Source organism: Garra rufa, chromosome 11 (assembly GCF_049309525.1).
Source record: "Garra rufa chromosome 11, GarRuf1.0, whole genome shotgun sequence".
NCBI lineage: Eukaryota > Metazoa > Chordata > Actinopteri > Cypriniformes > Cyprinidae > Garra > Garra rufa.
The window spans coordinates 30625906-30644492 of record NC_133371.1 but is presented as its reverse complement, the minus strand read 5'-3'; the positions used below and the strand labels follow the sequence as shown (position 1 = coordinate 30644492).

At 40.5% G+C, this 18587-nt stretch overlaps 1 protein-coding gene across 1 annotated transcript; it reads left to right on the top strand.

The window, feature by feature from the left end:
- The first annotated feature begins 177 nt into the window (after positions 1-177).
- Positions 178-18513, top strand: smad3b (SMAD family member 3b). The gene is made up of 8 exons (XM_073850939.1): positions 178-366; positions 7728-7853; positions 10213-10287; positions 10371-10421; positions 13586-13798; positions 13879-14016; positions 14189-14333; positions 15948-18513. The coding sequence occupies exons 1-8, from the start codon at positions 309-311 to the stop codon at positions 16069-16071; spliced, it is 930 nt and encodes a 309-aa protein (XP_073707040.1). The 5' UTR covers positions 178-308; the 3' UTR covers positions 16072-18513.
- Positions 18514-18587: the final 74 nt, after the last annotated feature.

Sequence of the window (18587 nt, the reverse complement as noted above, 5' to 3'; positions counted from 1 at the left end):
GGTTTCAATAGATAATATCTAAGATTTCAATACTTATGTAGAAGTAGAAGAACTGCAAATCAATCCATCACCTCATATTTTATTTATTATAAAGAAAGTAGAATGGGTCTTGCGTTAATTGGTAGCTTTAATGGGACCGGTTGTTTCATTGTCTCTTGAACTGTTTGTGCAGGTCTCTAGATGGCCGACTACAGGTATCTCACAGAAAAGGCCTTCCCCATGTGATCTACTGCCGGCTGTGGCGCTGGCCTGACCTGCAGTCCCACCACGAGCTGCGTGCTGTAGACTTGTGTGAGTTTGCCTTCCATATGAAGAAGGACGAGGTGTGTGTGAACCCTTACCACTACCAGCGTGTAGAGACGCCAGGTAAGCCACGAAAGGTGTTTTACCGCTAGTTTGTTTCCATAATCAGTAGGGATGCACCGAAATGAAAATTCTTGGCCGAAACCGAAAAAGAGGAAACCAAGGCCGAAAACCGAAACACCGAAAGAATTATGCCAATTATTAGTACCATTGCATTTATGAGTATGACTGTGTACTAATCTTACTAAAATCAAGGCATTGCAATTGCATAAATTAATATTAAAGTTTCAAAGAATAAATCAGTTATATTAATTTAAACAATTATTATCAATCAAGTATTATATTACTTAAATAACATATACATACATTTTACAGCCTTTGTTTAAATTGTTTACATTTTTATAACACATTATCTTGTGGATCCATCAGTTCACATTTACAACTCTACGTGTTTCTTTTCCAGCAGGAGGCGCTGATAGAATGGTACACAAAGCAGCAGCAAATGACTTTGAAACGTGCAGCGCTCATATTTATTCAATGGATAGCCTTTTGAAGTTTCATCGCAATTCTTGTCTTTCCGTCCCTACATTTAAGACCACCTAAAATCATAATTAAAACTTTCTTAACCCCTAATAACACTGCAGTCATCAATGAAAATTAAGAGTTTTATTTAAGTCTTTCAAAAAACAACCCTTACACAAAATACGTTTATTTTTACTTTTTCCCACCATGTTCGGGGCACAAGAAAAATATTAGGGGACTAAATTAATATCAGCATATGAAGTATAATCGTCTCTTATTGTCTCTGAGAGAATGCACGTCAGATGCTGAAAGCACTGTCAGTTTTTACTTTCACTTTAACATATTGCGCAGTTTTCACGTTGCTTGTGTGTCTATGCTCTCATCACTGCAAGCACGACTGCAGACACACCCCCTCTAGAAATTTTGGCTTTACAAGTTTTGCAAATCGCTATCCGTGGGTCTTTCCCAGATACACTGAAATACGTCCACACTGCAGACGTGTTGCTTCAGACAAGCACGTGCAGGCTGTGGTTTCTGTTTGCGTCAACATACTGTTTCGGCCGTGTTGTTTCGGTGATAAAAGTCTTTCGGCCGAAAACCGAAAATGCACTTTTGGGCCATTTTGGGCCAAAAATTTCCGGTGGCCGAATATTCGGTGTAGTGCTGGGCGATATGACGATATATATCGTGGGGACGATAGAAAAGTGTCTATCGTCCTATTTCTCTTCTATCGTTTCTATCGTCTCTAACCTAATTTTATCAATTACTAAAGAAAATATTGTATTAAATAGGCTATGACAAATGTATGATAGTGTCTTGTTGCTGTGCAATGCATACTCTACCCTATAAGTGATAATCAAGAATAAAAACGAACTTTTTGACAAAGAAACTCCGTCTTGTGCGACGTGACGCTTTACGTTGTTGCGACATGCTTTAACTCGTGAGTGCCTAAAGATGGAGACGCAAGAGGTTGAAGATGAATGCCCGGATCGAGTCGCAACAAACTGAAACTGCTACGCAGGCAGCAGACAAGAAGTACTTTTACCGACACGTGGGGATACGTCAGTGATTTTGTTGCATTTTGGCTTCAAGAGCTCCGACACGGACCAGAAGACAGTCATGTGCAAACTCTTCCAAAAGATTGTTTCCGCGCCCGACGCTTCACACATACTTCGTCTGCAGTGCGTATGCGTTGCGTATTTTTTTCCGCACCCATGTTAACGGATCAGATCGTTCACACTGCACGCGGTTGCTGTCCGGTAGTGCGTTCCAGAAGCGGTGCGTTTGCAGCAGTGGAGCGATCCTTCCGGCACAGAGTCTGTTTTTGCTGCGCTGCATGCGCTGAATTAAAGTGACAGCGCATTGTTCGCTGTAAAAATGACCATGGATTGACACGGAAATGTACCATAAATGCAGTCTACTGTGCTTCTGTTACAAACGGGATGACTGAGAGTGGGGATCCAAATGCAAGGCTTTATTTAGACGAGGTCAGAACAGACAGGGTCGATCACCAGCAAACATCAACAGCAAAGATAATCCAATGGCGTAATCCAAAGAACAAGCGTGGGTCAAAATCCAGGTGAGCAGTCCAAAGGAAACAGGGAAATGAAAACCAGAAACTAGAAAACTACGACTAAGACTAGGGATAAACTGACTATGACTATGACTAGGAAAACAGGGAAAACAAACAGGGAAAAATGCTCAGTAATGTCCACAAATGTAAATCAATACTTCGCAATGAGTGTGTGTGTGAAGCTGGCTTTTATGGTAGACAAACAGGAAGTAACCATAGAGGCAGCAGAGGGAGCAGCAACAGTCAGTGGGGGTAAGGGCTCCCTCTGCTGGCCTGGCGTAACATAGCCCCCCCCCAAGGAGCGGCTTCCAGACGCTCCAAAAAACAACAGGAGGAAACAGTCCAGGGGAGCGGTGGGGGGGCCAGGAGACTGAGGCAGAACAGGTGGGGCAAAGGCCCTCCAGAGCAGGGCAGGAGATTCAGGAGCCCTCCAGGGCAGGGCTGGAGGCAGAGCAGTCCTTTGAGGTGGAGCAAGAGTCTTAGGAGCCCTCCAGGGCGGAGCAGGAGGCTTAGCGACCCTCTGGGGCAGAGCAGGAAGCGTAGAAGCCCTCCGGGGCGAAGCCGAAGGCGGAGCAAGGGGTTTAGGAGCCCTCCAGGGCGGAGCAGGAGGCGGAGCGGCCCTCCAGGGCAGAGCAGGAGGCGCAGGAGCCCTCCAGGGCGGAGCAGGAGGCGCAGGAACCCTCCAGGGCGGAGCAGGAGGCGCAGGAGCCCTCCAGGGCGGACCAGGAGGCGCAGGAGCCCTCCAGGGCGGAGCAGGAGGCGCAGGAGCCCTCCAGGGCGGAGCAGGAGGCGCAGGAGCCCTCCAGGACGGAACAGGAGGCGCAGGAGCCCTCCAGGGCGGAACAGGAGGCGCAGGAGTCCTCCAGGGCGGAACAGGTGGCCGCATCATGGACTGGGACCTGGGGAGAACAGGGATAGAGGAGGCAGACAGAGCAAGGAGAGAAGTAGAGAGTTCATGGGAGAACGTGGCCTCCATAGCCGTGACCAGGCAGACGAGAACTTCAGGACCGACTTTCGGGGCAGTTCCTGGGCAGACAGAGACTTCTGGAACGGCCCCAAACGCCAAGACAGAGATGACAGGGAACCTAGGCGGTGCAGGCAGAGCAGGGAGTCTTGGCGGGGCAGACAGAGCAAGGAACCTTGGCGGAGCAGACAGGGCAGGGAATTTTGGCGGCGCTGGCAGAGCAGGGAGCACTGGCGATGCGGGCAGAGCGTGAAGCCTTGGCTGAGCGGGCAGAGCGTGAAGCCTTGGCGGAGCGGGCAGAGCGTGAAGCCTTGGCGGAGCGGGCAGAGCGTGAAGCCTTGGCGGAGCGGGCAGAGCGTGAAGCCTTGGCGGTGCTGGCAGAGCGTGAAGCCTTGGCGGAGCGGGCAGGGCGTGAAGCCTTGGCGGAGCGGGCAGAGCGAGAAGCCTTGGCGGTGCTGGCAGAGCGTGAAGCCTTGGCTGAGCGGGCAGAGCGTGAAGTTCCGCTATGGACGCCACCTCCGAAGGAGGTATAGGCGCAGCGGACATGCGTGCAGAAGAGCTCTCCAGAACAAACTTGTGGGCAGACTCATGGGCAGAAGAGGCCACTGGGGCACAGTGTGCAGCCCACACACTCAAAATGGCGATAGCCATAACAGGTAGCACAGTTGGCGGAGGAATGCCCTCCGGGTCATTTGGCGTGGGGCTTGGGAGCGTTGGCTCTGTGGGACTTGGGAGCGTTGGCTCTGCATGGCTTGGCAGCGTTGGCTCTGCATGGCTTGGGAGCGTTGGCTCTGCATGGCTTGGGAGCGTTGGCTCTGCATGGCTTGGGAGCGTTGGCTCTGCATGGCTTGGGAGCGTTGGCTCTGCATGGCTTGGGAGCGTTGGCTCTGCATGGCTTAGGTGCGTTGGCTCTGCATGGCTTGGGAGCGTTGGCTCTGTATGGCTTGGGAGCGTTGGCTCTGTATGGCTTGAGAGTGAAGGCTCTGGATGCTCAGGGGAGATGTGACTTGGCAGTGAAGGAGTAGCTATGACCTGACTCTTCATGACAGGAGCAGCAGTGACTTGATTTGGCGTGAGAGGGACAGCTGTGGCTTGGCTTGGCTCGGAGGGAACAGCTGCTTGACTTGGCCTGACAGGAACAGCAGCTGTATCTTGACTTGTCCTGGCAGGAACAGTGACTGTGACGTGACTCGACTCGGCAGGGACAGCAGCTGTAACTTGATTTGGCGTGACAGGGACAGCTGTGGTTTGGCCTGGCTCGGAGGGAACAGCTGCTTGACTTGGCTCTGAAGAAACGACTGCTGCGACATGATTTGGCCTGACAGGAACAGCAGCTGTATCTTGACTTGTCCTGGCAGGGACAGTGATTGTGACGTGACTTGACTTGGTAGGAACGGCAGCTGGTGCAGGTTCGAGAGAAGCAGATATGACGTTCACAGGCAATGGCTTGGTTGACGTGGCGTGAGCAGACGCTGGCTTGGTTGATGTGGCGCTAGCAGATGCTGGCTCGGCTGACAGTAAGGGACCAGCTGAACGAGCCGACCGCAGTGGTGGGTCCTCCAAGCTAGACATTAGTCTCTGATACGTCCTGGAAGGGTGTGAGTCTGGCGCTGTAGCCACCCTGTTAATAACAGACTCAGGTATGGCGGCCATCTTGCGTACAGGTTCAGGCGTGGCGGCCATTTTGTGTGCAAGCACGGGCGTGGCGGTCATCTTGGGTGCAGGCTCTGGCGTGGCGGCCATCTTTGCAGCAGGCTCTGGCGTGGCGGCCATCTTTGCAGCAGGCTCTGGTGTGGCGGCCATCTTTGCAGCAGGCTCTGGCGTGGCGGCCATCTTGACCGGGAACTCAGGAACGGGAGCCATCTTATGAACGTGCTTTGGAACGGCGGCCATCTTGTGAGCAGGGTCTGGAAGAGCGGCCATTTTGCGAACAGGATCAGGAAGGGCGGCCATCTTGGGTGCAGACTCAGGAAAGGCGGCCATCTTATGAGCTGACTCGGGAAGGACAGCCATCTTGGAAACAGGCTTTGGGACAGCGGCCATCTTGTGAACTGGCTTGGGGGTGGCAGCCATCTTGTGAACCGGCTTGGGAATGGCGGCCATCTTGTGATCGGGTCTTGGGGTGGCAGCCATCTTGTGAGATAAGTCAGACGTGGTAGATTTCTTGTGAGCTGGGTCCAATCGGGTGACCATCTTGAATGCGGACTCAGGAAGGATGGTCATTCCGAAAGCTGATTCGGGAAAGGCGGCCATTTTGTGAACGGGCTCCTGAAAGGCAGACATCTTGTGCTTGGGCTCGAAGCTAGCAGACCTCTTGTGCTGTGGCTCGAAGCTAGCAGACATCTTGTGCTGTGGCTCGAAGCTAGCTGACATCTTGTGCTGTGGCTCGAAGCTAGCAGACATCTTGCGCTGTGGCTTTGGGCTAGCAGACATCTTGTGCTGTGGTTCTGAGCTAACAGACATCCTGTGCTGAGGCCCTTCTAGTACTCCCACAGTGAACGGAGATCCACAATGCGACAACACAAAGTCAATAAACTGTGCGAGGGTCCAACTAGGGTCCTCATCGGGTAAATTGTAACCGATATCTGTGTCCAACCCACTCCAAAAACACTCCTTCATTAAGGTCTCATCGTAAGGTGCCAGATAACAATAAGCAATGAAATCCCTCACATAATGCTCGATGGGACGGCCATTTTGAAAGATGGAGCAGAGCAGACTTACGGGGTTGGACAAACTTCCTGTTGAATCCATTCTTGATGGTTGTTCTGCTGGTGGTGAATAAAGCCGCTGGATCCGGGTGTGGCGAAGTATTCTGTTACAAACGGGATGACTGAGAGTGGGGATCCAAATGCAAGGCTTTATTTAGACGAGGTCAGAACAGACAGGGTCGATCACCAGCAAACATCAACAGCAAAGATAATCCAATGGCGTAATCCAAAGAACAAGCGTGGGTCAAAATCCAGGTGAGCAGTCCAAAGGAAACAGGGAAATGAAAACCAGAAACTAGAAAACTACGACTAAGACTAGGGATAAACTGACTATGACTATGACTAGGAAAACAGGGAAAACAAACAGGGAAAAATGCTCAGTAATGTCCACAAATGTAAATCAATACTTCGCAATGAGTGTGTGTGTGAAGCTGGCTTTTATGGTAGACAAACAGGAAGTAACCATAGAGGCAGCAGAGGGAGCAGCAACAGTCAGTGGGGGTAAGGGCTCCCTCTGCTGGCCTGGCGTAACAGCTTCACAGTCAACACGTGGCTTTTTGGCTAGGTTTAAAATAGTGCAGTTTTAAATAAACAAGGCAACATAATAGATGCACTTGTCCAGGTAGAAAAGTTCTTTAAAATATGGTTTTTAATAAAGATTTAATACGAAAGAAAGGCACAGAGAGCCGACTGCTTGTCTGTGGTAAGTTTTAATTTAAAATATTTGTGATAGCCCAATTTCAATATGAAAAGGAAGCTATAGCCTACATATGCTGGGTTTAAATGTGTTGCAACTTGCTTGACCAATTTAATAAACAAATCTAGAAGTCAAGTGCATTAAATAATAGCCTACGTTGTTTATAATACGTTGAGTTTAAACGTGAATATGTCTAGTATTATTGTATTAGTGTACTGTGATAAAAGAGTATCCCAATGCTGAAAAAGCACGTTTGGATTTGAAATTAAAATAACGGATAAATGGTGTGTTTGTGGTAAACACCCGCGGATCAGGAACGGACTGCAAACGCGTTCTGTGTGGAAGCAAAACGAGTCCGTGCTGCCTCTGCACCGCATACGTAACGCACACGGACTGCATACGCACTGCAGACGGAGTATGTGTGAAACAGGCGTGATACTTTATTTTGGTTTGCAAACTTTGCACTACAAGGTTGAAAAATGTTTTGTTTATTTTTTTATAATTGAGTGCTTTTCTGCTCAGAAACTTGAAATGGCTGTGCACTTTAATAAAAAAATAGTTTATTTTGATAATACTATTTAACTATGATGTGGATAAAAAATGTGAAGGCTACTGTAGCTCTACCTCCACCACATCTGTTGTCATTTGATACATTTATATTGCTGCACTAAAATGTATTTTTCTCATTTGTGACAGTTCAGTTAAATGTCACTTCAAATAACGAATAAAAATAAAGTTGCAAAAAAATTATGCAATGATATTTTTGTCAAACTTTTCAGAGAATAACTGAAAACGTACTTTATTTTGGTATATCGTGATATATATCGTTATCGTGATATAAAATAATCCATATCGTGATACATGATTTTTCCATATCGCCCAGCACTAATTCGGTGCATCCCTAATAATCAGTTTTGTGTATGAAACAATTTTTTTTCCTCTTTGTGTGTGTGTATTCAGTTTTGCCTCCAGTTCTGGTTCCTCGGCATGCCGACATCCCCACAGACTTCCCTCCGCTGGATGATTTCATCCCTGAGAACACCATATTCCCAGCAGGCATTGAGCCTCCGAGCAACTATATACCGGGTGAAAACATGTTTTCTGTTTTCTCTCTGAAAATCACACATTAACTTTCACCCAGACATGCCCTCAGGACTACACAACAGGCATTATTCACTCTAACACACTCACACGCTGGTTCACAGACACATCTGCTTGAGTTTATTTTGTCGTGTCTCAGTTCGTTTAAGCTGTTTTGTCAAAATCAGAGTGTTTAGTCTGGCTTCTTAACAAAGTTGGTTAAGCGAATAAGACAAGGAGAGATCAAAGTGCTGGTCTCATGACCGGTAGCATCAAATTGAGGCTTAAGATTGTCGGTGTTAAAAGTGTTTCACATGACTTGAGTCAAAGAATTCCTCTTTTCAGGTAGACCTTCTCACTATACGACACATTTACAGTGTGGCATTTGAGTAAATAGCTTCGGAAATCCAAGCACATACGACAAAGAAAGTTTTAAGTCTTTCAAGTTTTCATTCTGTGACTAGGAGCATTGAATCTGGGGGTGGGCATTATGATGATTCAGTTGAGGTCAAAAGTTTACATCCCCCTTTCAGAATCTGCAAAATGTTCATTATTTTAATAAAATAAGAGGGATCATACAAAATGTTTGTTATTGTTTATTTAGTACTGACCAGAATAAGATATTTCACATAAAATATGTTTGCATATTGTGAAGATAATAATATTACATGTTGGATAATAACTTTCCAACAATGACTGTATGATTTTGAGTTCCATCTTTTCACACTGAGGACCACTGAGGGACTCATATGCAACTATTACAGAAGGTTAAAACGCTCACTGATGCTTCAGAAGGAAAAACAATGCATTAAGAACCGGGGCTGTAAACTTTTGAACAGAATAGAAATGTGTACATTTTTCTTATTTTGCCTAAATATAACATTTTTTCTTATTTTAGTATTGCCCTTCAGAGGCTACTTACATGTTTCCCAGAAGACAAAATAAGTTAAATTTACCCTGATCTTAAAAAAAGTTTTCACCCCCAGCTCTTAATGCATGGTTTTTTTCTTCTGGAGCATCAGTGAGTGTTTGAACCTTATGTAATAGTTGCAAATAGCCGCGTTTCCACTGTCGGGCCAAAAGCGGGCGTGCTAGTGCGTGCCAGAGCCAGTCGCGTTTCCACTGTCACTTCCGGGGCCTGATCGTGCCTCGTCAGTGCTTCCTCAGGGCCAATGGCCCGGGTTTTTCGGCCCCTAAGTTGTCCTCAGTGTGAAAAGATGCATCTCAAAATAATAAAGTCATTGTTGGAAAGGGTTCAAATACACAAAAATGGTGGGAAAACAAAGAATTTGTGGGACCTGGAGGATTTTTTTAAAGAACAGCAGGCAGTTGAACTGTTCAAGACAAACAAGGGACTCATGAACAAATATCACTAAACAAAAACAAAAAACAACCACTATGGATCGTTCAGGTAACAACACAGTATTAAGAATCAAGGGAATGTAAACTTCTGAATGGGATCATTTTTATAAATTCAACTATTATTTTTCCTTATGGACTATATGTAAACATCTTTTATGTAAAATATCTTATTCGGGTCAGTACTAAATAAAAATTAACATGCAAATTCTGAAAGGGGGATACAAACTTTTAACCTCAACTGTATATATTGTGACAACGATAGAAAGTGTCAAACATTAAAGGATTTGTGATTTTTTTTTTTTTTTTTTGCGGTATGCAAATATTGACATGTAAGAGTGATAAGGGAAACTGCATGAATGAGAAAATAAGGAGCAGATTGTACTTGATATTAAATGGTTATTTAGCACAGTAAGCTGTAAAAAAAAAAAAAAAAACAAGACATAAAGAACAAATCTGAGAAAATCCTTCACTGCTCTTGACTGAATCACTTCTATATCTTTAAAGGCATGGTTCACTCAAAAATTAAAATTGTCATTAATTACTCACCCTCATGTTATTTCAAACCAGTAAGACCTTTATTCATCTTCATAACACAAATTAAGATATTTTTGATGAAATCCGAGAGCTTTCTGACCCTGCAAAGACAGCAACACAACTGACACGTTCAAGGCCCAGAAAGGCAGTAAGAACGTAGTTAAAATAGTCCATGTGACTTCAGTGGTTTAACCGAAATGTTATAAAGCTACGAGAATACTTTTTGTGTGCAAAGAAGACAAAAATAAGTACTTTACTCAACAATTTCTGCAAGTAAGTTGAAGTAAGGTTGAGTTTATATTGCCCACCACTAGTTGTATCTACACGATTTCAGTCTCTGGTACCGATTGTATCGATTGAAACTTAAGGCTATAAATAAATGGCCAACACACCAAAAAGTGTGAATGTTTAAGTATGTGTTCATTTAAGTGTGTGGTTCATAATAATAAATGTCTGATTTCTGTTTCAGAGACCCCTCCTCCAGGCTACCTGAGTGAGGATGGGGAAACCAGCGACCACCAAATGAACCACAGCATGGACACAGGTTAGAGCCCTGAGATCACAAACAAGTTGTTGCTGTTAAAAACCTAAATCCATTTGTTTACACTGTTCTAATTCAATTTTCAGGCTCACCAAACCTTTCACCCAATCCTGTCTCTCCTGCAAACAACAACCTAGGTAAGAATAGACATTTATTCACCTTATTTTCAACGTGGAAGTAAGCCTATGGGTGAGACGTGCAGTTCATTAGAACTATAGGGAAATATTGGGAAGAATAACAATGTGCAGCAAATGGTAAAACAGTTTGCACTACAAACCAGTGTGTGTTCATAGTTAAGATAATACATTAAAATAATATAGTAAGACACCAATTTGCAATATCAAGCAGCGAAACCAGCTGTTTTGTACAGCTAAAAATAGCTACGCGTGAGACCGGAAGCAACACCCATAAAATTTACAAATGGCCGCACCCGCTCTTATGGGAAAAAATAAGGTGGATCTGTATTCATAAAGATCCCAGATTGTCATAGGGATATAGACTATCAAACGTTTCTAGACATCTACTCGTTCTATACTATTATTCTAACAAAGAGTAAATAGAAAAGAGTAATAGTAAAGTTGTCAAATTAATAAAGGTTAGTATAGGAATTTTTCTTTAAAGTCTTGTAGATACTTACATTTCAAATGTTTCGAAGTTGCCACCTTTTGCGAAAGCCTAGGCTTTCTTGTTGCCACCTTTTTGCCTTTCACGTGTGGCTGTGGTTTCATGAAAACAGTCATCGCTAAAACTGTTTGTTGTGATGGGAACCCTGCAGATTCGGTCAGATTTCTGTACTCCACCCACTGTGAATTTAATCTGGCTGGATTATCTCAGACATATCATCTCCAAAACTTTATTCTGCCTGCCTGGTCCTGTGTGAGGTGATTTAGTGAGAACGGAAGTCTGCTTTAGTAAGCCTGTGAGAAACATTAGAATGAGTGAGTCACTGCCAGTAAAACACATGAGTAACTCCACCAGCATCCTCATTAAATGAGACATTTTTTTTATTGTCTTTATTATTATTTTATTATTACCACCTCTGAACTGTTTAAATCATTTGGCCATATGCACACAGATATATTGTTATATTTTTAAAAACTGCTAGTTGGGGTGGTTGGCTAAATAACTAGTTACACTAAGAAGTGTAATAATATTGGTGCCAGTCTAATACTTTTGTTAGAAAATAACACTAAGTAAATAACTACTACACCAAACATTCCTCTTGTGCATAGACCTAAAAAATTAGATCATAGAAAAGGTGCACAGTGAAGAGACAAAAATGTTTTCAGTATCACTTAATCATCAGTGTTTATTAGGAATTTACACTACCATTTGAGGTTGTTTTTGAATAAAGTCTCATGCTCACAAATGTTTTGAAATATTACGATTTCAAAGAACTGTTTTTCTGTTTTAATGTATTTTAAAATCTGATGTATTTCTGTGATAACAAAGCTAAATTTTCATTACTCCAATCTTCAGTGTCACATGATCCTTTAGAAATCATTCTAATATGTGACCCTGGACCACAAAACCAGTCTTCAGTAGCACAGGTTTATTTGTAGCAATAGTGAAAAACACATTGTATGGGTCAAAATTATCGATTTTTCTTTTATGCCAGAACTCATTAGGAAATTAAGTAAAGATCATGTTCCATGAAGATATTTTGTACATTTCCTACCATAAATATATCAAAACGTATTTTTTTATTAGTAATATGCATTGCTACGAACTTCATTTGGACAACTTTAAAGGCGATTTTCTCAATATTTAGATTTTTTTTTGTACCTTCAGACTATCCTATCCTAACAAACCATACATCAATGGAAAGCTTATTTATTTAGCTTGTGAATTATGTAGAAATCCCAATTTCAAAAAATTGACCCCTATGACTAGTTTTGTGGTCCAGGATCACATATGATGATTTGGTGCTCAAGAAACAGTTCTTTATATTATCAGTGTTGAAAACAGCTGTGCTGCCTTTTTTTTTTTTTTTTTTTTTGTAGAAACAGTGATGCATATTTTGTTCAAGATTATTTGCTGAATAGAAAGAACAGCATTTATTAGAAATAATCATTTTAAAAATCTTTTGTTATATTGTAAATCTGTTTACTGACACATTTAATTAATATAATGCAACCTTGCTAAATAAAAAGTATTAATTTCTTGCAAAGATTTTTACTGACCCTGATTTTTTTGAACACTAGTCTAAAAATGTATATATGTATTCTATAAATGTATAAATCTTATATAATAAGGTAAATAACTAGCTATTTAAATGACTAAACAGGGTAAATAACACCTGATTTTGAAAAAATATATAAAAAATGTTTTTTTTAAATATTATTATTTAAAAATAAATATTGAATCTAAAATATAATATACAGTAGATATATACAGTCAAACCAAAAACTATTCAGATGCCAGATATAACTTCTCATATACCCAAATATTCTTTATACAGTGAAATACCAGTAAACTTGATAAAAATGTGGGACCAAAAATTATTCAGACACTTTTACCTGACCATGTTTTTTCTTTAATTGCTAATGCAACCTTTTTATACCACAGACTGAACAAAATGAAGCATTGCTTGGTAATTGTTCAACGAAGTATTGATAGTTGTGCAAATATTGTCATACTAACTGTTGCCTGAATTTTTTGTTTGATTGTAATCCATTACATTCCTTTCTATTAAAGTTATCTAACATTATCAAGATGAACTTGTTCTAACACAGTTTGACTCAAAATCCTTATCATATTTTATCACCATTTTTTAAACTATAGCAAATAAACTGATAATGTGAGAAATGTTAAAGGTGTCTGAATAAATGTTGGTTTGACTGTATACTATAAGTTACTTCTCAACCCATTTCTGAATAGGGTTGGAGGTTAATTCTCTCACGTCACAGTGAACCATGTGTGTATACTAGTTAGTGAGCGTCGGTGCTAGGCTTGGCCTCTTAGCTGTATAAGAGGAAACCTCATATAAAAGAGTCCTTTGTTTCTGTTCTCTCAGTCAGCCCAGGGTAATGTAATAATAATAATATCCTGTCACTGGGTTGTTCTATCTCTGCAGAGACACCAGGAGGCCCTGTAGTAAAAATAACAAATAACCTATTTCACATGGAAACCCTACTGTTTTCAAAGGGCCACATTCTGTCACAATGTGACACACTGCACACTGATTTTACACCAGAATCCAAAGTCCAGAGCTTTTCCTGTTCTTTCACACTTTATCTTTGTTCTGCACTTGTTTTGTAATTCTGATCCCTTCTCATGATCATTTATGTTTGTGTGTTAGATCTGCAGCCGGTAACATACTGTGAATCTGCATTTTGGTGCTCGATTTCCTACTACGAGCTGAATCAGCGTGTGGGCGAGACTTTCCACGCCTCGCAACCGTCTCTGACCGTAGACGGCTTTACGGACCCATCTAACGCAGAGCGCTTTTGCCTGGGCCTGCTGTCCAACGTCAACCGCAATGCAGCCGTGGAGCTGACGCGCAGACACATTGGTATATCTTGCATTTATAAAATGTATTGGAATTAGAGGTTCTAAAATAAACCAAATGTTAACCTCATAATGTTTTCTCAGGCCGAGGTGTGCGTTTGTATTACATCGGCGGTGAGGTGTTTGCTGAGTGTCTGAGCGATAGTGCTATTTTCGTCCAGAGTCCAAACTGTAACCAGCGGTATGGCTGGCACCCCGCCACAGTATGTAAGATACCTCCAGGTGAGTCAGCCCGTCTGTGTACTGATTGGATGAACGTGTAACTGTGTGAATATATATATACATCCTATGAGTCACTCAAGCATGTTCCAGTGTCAGACTTGCTCATTCTGTTTCAAGAAGCACTCAAGGTTATATATGTGTGTGTGTGTGTTTGTTTCTGACGTTGTCTTAGGCTGTAATCTGAAGATCTTCAATAATCAGGAGTTTGCAGCTCTATTGGCCCAGTCAGTGAATCAGGGATTCGAGGCTGTGTACCAGCTGACCCGCATGTGCACCATTCGCATGAGTTTCGTCAAAGGCTGGGGGGCAGAATACAGGTAAATCAAAAGAGGATGCACATACATTACCCTTCAAAAGTTTGGAATCAGTAAAATATTTGTACATTTCGAAGGAAATTATTACTTTATTTACACTGCAAAATGTTAATTATTTGACCAAAATAAGAGGGATCATACAAATGCATGTTTTTTTTTTATTTAGTACAGACCTGAATAAGATATTTTACATAAAAGATATGTATATATCCACAAGAGAAAATAATTTTATATACATTTATAAATATGACCCCTTTCATAAGTTTACGTACACTTGATTCTTAATACGGTGCTGTTACCTGAATGATCCACAGCTGTTTTTTTGTTTGTTTGTTTAGTGATAGTTGTTCATGAGTCCTTTGTTTGTCCTGAACAGTGCCCGCTGTTGTTCAGAAAAGTCCTTCAGGTCTCAAAAAATCTTTGGTTTTTCAGCATTTTTGTGTATTTGAACTCTTTCCAACAATAACTATATGATTTTGAGATCCATTTTTTCACACTGAGGACAACTGAGAGACTCATATGCAACTATTAAAAAAAAGGTTCAAATGCTCCAGAAGGAATAGCGATTGATTAAGAGCCGGGGGGTGAAAACTTTTGAACAGAATGAAGATGTGTAACATATTCAGATTTTGCATAAATATCTTCTTTTTTATTTAGTACTGCCCTTCAAAAGCTACAGAAGATACTTGCATATTTCCCAGAAGCTATAATAAGTTCAATTTACAGATTTTGAAATTCAGAAAGTTTTCACCCCCGGCTCTTAATGCTTTGTGTTTCCTTCTAATACAGAAAAAACAGCAATATTGTAAAATATATATATATATATTTATTCATGTTATGCGAAGCTGAATTTTCATCATCCATTACTCGAGTCTTCAGTGTCTCATGATCCTTAAAAAAATCATTATAATTTATTAACAATATGCTGATTTATTGTAAATATTGGAAAAGTAAAAAAAAAAAAAAAAAAAATACTAACCCCAAATATATAAACGGTAGTGTATATTGTTACAAAAGATTTCATTTGTAAGTAAATGCTGTTCTTTTTTACTTTTTATTCATCAAAGAATCTTGAAAAAAACATCACTGGTTCAAAAAAAAAAATTAAGCAGCAAAAACTGTTTCCAGTATTAATAATAAATCAGCATATTAGAATGATTTCTGAAGGATCATGTGACAATTAAGACTGGCGTAATGATGCTGAAAATTCAGCTTTGCATCACAAAAATAAATAAGATTTGAAAGTATATTAAAACAGTAAACCATTATTTTAAATTGCAATATTTCATAATATTACTGTTTTTTAAATATATTTTTTTAATTAATAAAATGCAACTTTGATGAGCATAAGTGACTTCTTTAAAAAACAAAAACAAAAACAAAAAATTCTGAAGGGTAGTCTGTTTCTCATAACTGCATCACATTCAAAAGTGCTCTGAATATTAAAAACAACTGCACAAATGCCATTTAATCACTTTATTTCGGTGACAGTAGCACACAAAAGCTAATGGCTGCCCTTGATTATGTAAAGTAGATATTCCTGGCTGCTGTGTAGTTTGTTAAAAATGCTGGGCAGGCATGGAGGCACATTAGTGACCCAGATTGTCCTTCCCACAGGCGGCAGACAGTGACCAGCACCCCCTGCTGGATAGAGCTGCATCTCAACGGCCCCCTGCAGTGGCTGGACAAGGTGCTCACTCAGATGGGCTCTCCGAACCTCCGCTGCTCCAGCGTGTCATAGGACAAACCCTCAGCCCGTTTCATGTAACCATACCCTTCTAATGACATCCTCTACTGCTGCTGAATGCCAAGCAAACAAACCGTGCAAAATCAAGGACGGGGGAGACAAACACCTGCTGGACTTTTCAGAGTGTCACTTTATCAGTTACAGATCCTAATATTTTGCTGTGGGCAAAAATAGACACGTACAGTTGAAGCACTTTGAACAATGTCACTCAAGGAGCGTGGATGAGTTAAAAAATGAGGCATTTTCCTCATTGTGAATTTAAATGTGATCATGATTTTTTTTTTTTTTTTTGATCTGAAGGTATTAGAATCATGGGCTCAGAATATGATTGAGTAAATCATAGACATCCTCATAGCGGGCCTCAAAGTTTCCACCACCTTCAGTGAAGGCGTCCTTGTGAACTTTACAGTTTGTTAGCCTGAAGCTAATGCTTCGGGAGGCTGTTTGTATGTGGTTGTGCTCAAGTAAATTGCACTGCGCTGGACAGGTCAATTATACAATGCGATTGCCATTGCTCTCTCATGCACGGTCAACCAGATTTGTATACACTACCAGTCAGAAGTTTTTGAACAGTGTGATTTTTTTTTTTAAGAAGCATTTATTTGATCCAAAATACGGCAAATGAAGAAATATTGTGATATATTTTTACCATTTAAAATAACTGCTTCCTATTTGAATCTGTTTTAAAATGTAATTTATTTCTGTGATAAAAAGGTGAATTTTCAGCATCATTACTCCAGTCTTCAGAAATCATTCTAGTATGCTGTTTTGCTGTTCATCTTAAAGAAATATTTATTAATATTACAAATATTTAAAATAGTTTGATACATTTTTACAGGATTCTATTATACATAGAAAGATCTAAAGAGCTTTAAATTGATTAAAAGTGATGATAAAGACATTTATAATGTTATTCATCAGAGAAACCTGAAAGAATTCTTGTCTTTTTCAACATCATAATAAAAAAATTGTTTTTGATTTTTGAGAATGATTTCTGAAGGAAAGTAGTAATTATGCTAAAAATTATATTTTAAGCTATATTCAAATAGAAAACAGATATGTTAAATACTAAAACTTTCAAAATTTTACTAAAAAAGGGACTTCTGTAAAAAAAAAAAAAAAAATCGGACAGTTCAAAAACTTCTGACTGTCAGAGTGCTTCTGACAGGAACTGAGTGTGTTGATTTAAAACAGAGGTACTTAGCCTTGATTATGAAAAGCACTTGTTTGATGGCGTAAACAAGGAAATAGCATTGGAAATTTGTCAGTGACAAATGCTAGTAACTAATAGTGCCATTTTATGTCTTGAACTTGATGGTTACTGTTTGAAATTTGCTCAGCAAAAATTTTTGTATCAAGTATTTTTGCATTATAAACTGAATGGAAATTGCGAAAGTATATTTTTACTGCAGCCCTAGAGTATTGTAATTAAGATCACTGTTATGTTACACAAATATAAAACAAAAAATGGTCACATTAGTAAAATCTTACATAATGTAGATGTTATATAGCATGTCTTTCATCCAATTGCACAGACTTCTGAATTCATCAAAATGACTGGATTTTGCTTGTGAAAATTTCCAGAATAATGATAAATGTGATCGTACCGTTCTTTTTCACCAATCTTGATTTCACTGTCCTTTCATTCATTCTGTTGTGTTTATGATTGATGCATCTAAGGGATGTCTCAAACTCAGGACCATCAGTTCATCCAACTGATTTTTGAGCTCATAAACTCAGCACTAACAGCATTTCATGTCTCTATAAACTACACTATTAGACTGTGATTTCTGAGTGGGTAAAAAAATAATTTAAAGTTATTTTTCCAGAGAAAAAGGAGGGCAAGTACTGCTGGCAGCTCTCAGAATGCCTGTATTTTTATATGAAAATGGATTTCATTGAGAATAGTGTAAATGAGTAGATGTTTGTGGACCTTTTGCGCATCAGGTTATACAAATCCCATAATTTGTTAGTACTGACAACTAAACTTATTGGATGAATCAGCAGTCCAAAAGCATGTTTCTTATTTTATTGGATGAGCTCCGAATCACTGATAATGAAAATCCTGACAATCTCTGCTTGATTTTGAAAGTGTTTCACTGAACTGACGCTTGTTTGATTCCCCCATGCTATTAATCTTCATCTGTGACTCGACAGGGCCAAAGCACACAGCGGACTGTTGGTTTTATTTCGATTTGTCCTTTTTGCTGGAATATGGCTTGTATCCGGTTTATTTTCTTGCACTCTTGGTTTGCAAACACAACATTCTCTGTCTTCGTGGCAGTAATTTCATTCATATTCTGAAACTGGTGCTTAGTTCTTGTTTGCCCTGAATTTCCCTTTTGCTTATCCGTAAGGTTTACTTTTCTTGCATTCACTGTCATATTGACTTTTGTTATGCAAGTTTTAATAATAAAATGTTTTAAGAGCATCGTTTCACTTTTTCCTAGTATGTAAAGAATAGTTTCATCATGTCAAATGTATTTGACAAATGCATTTCCAAACAACAT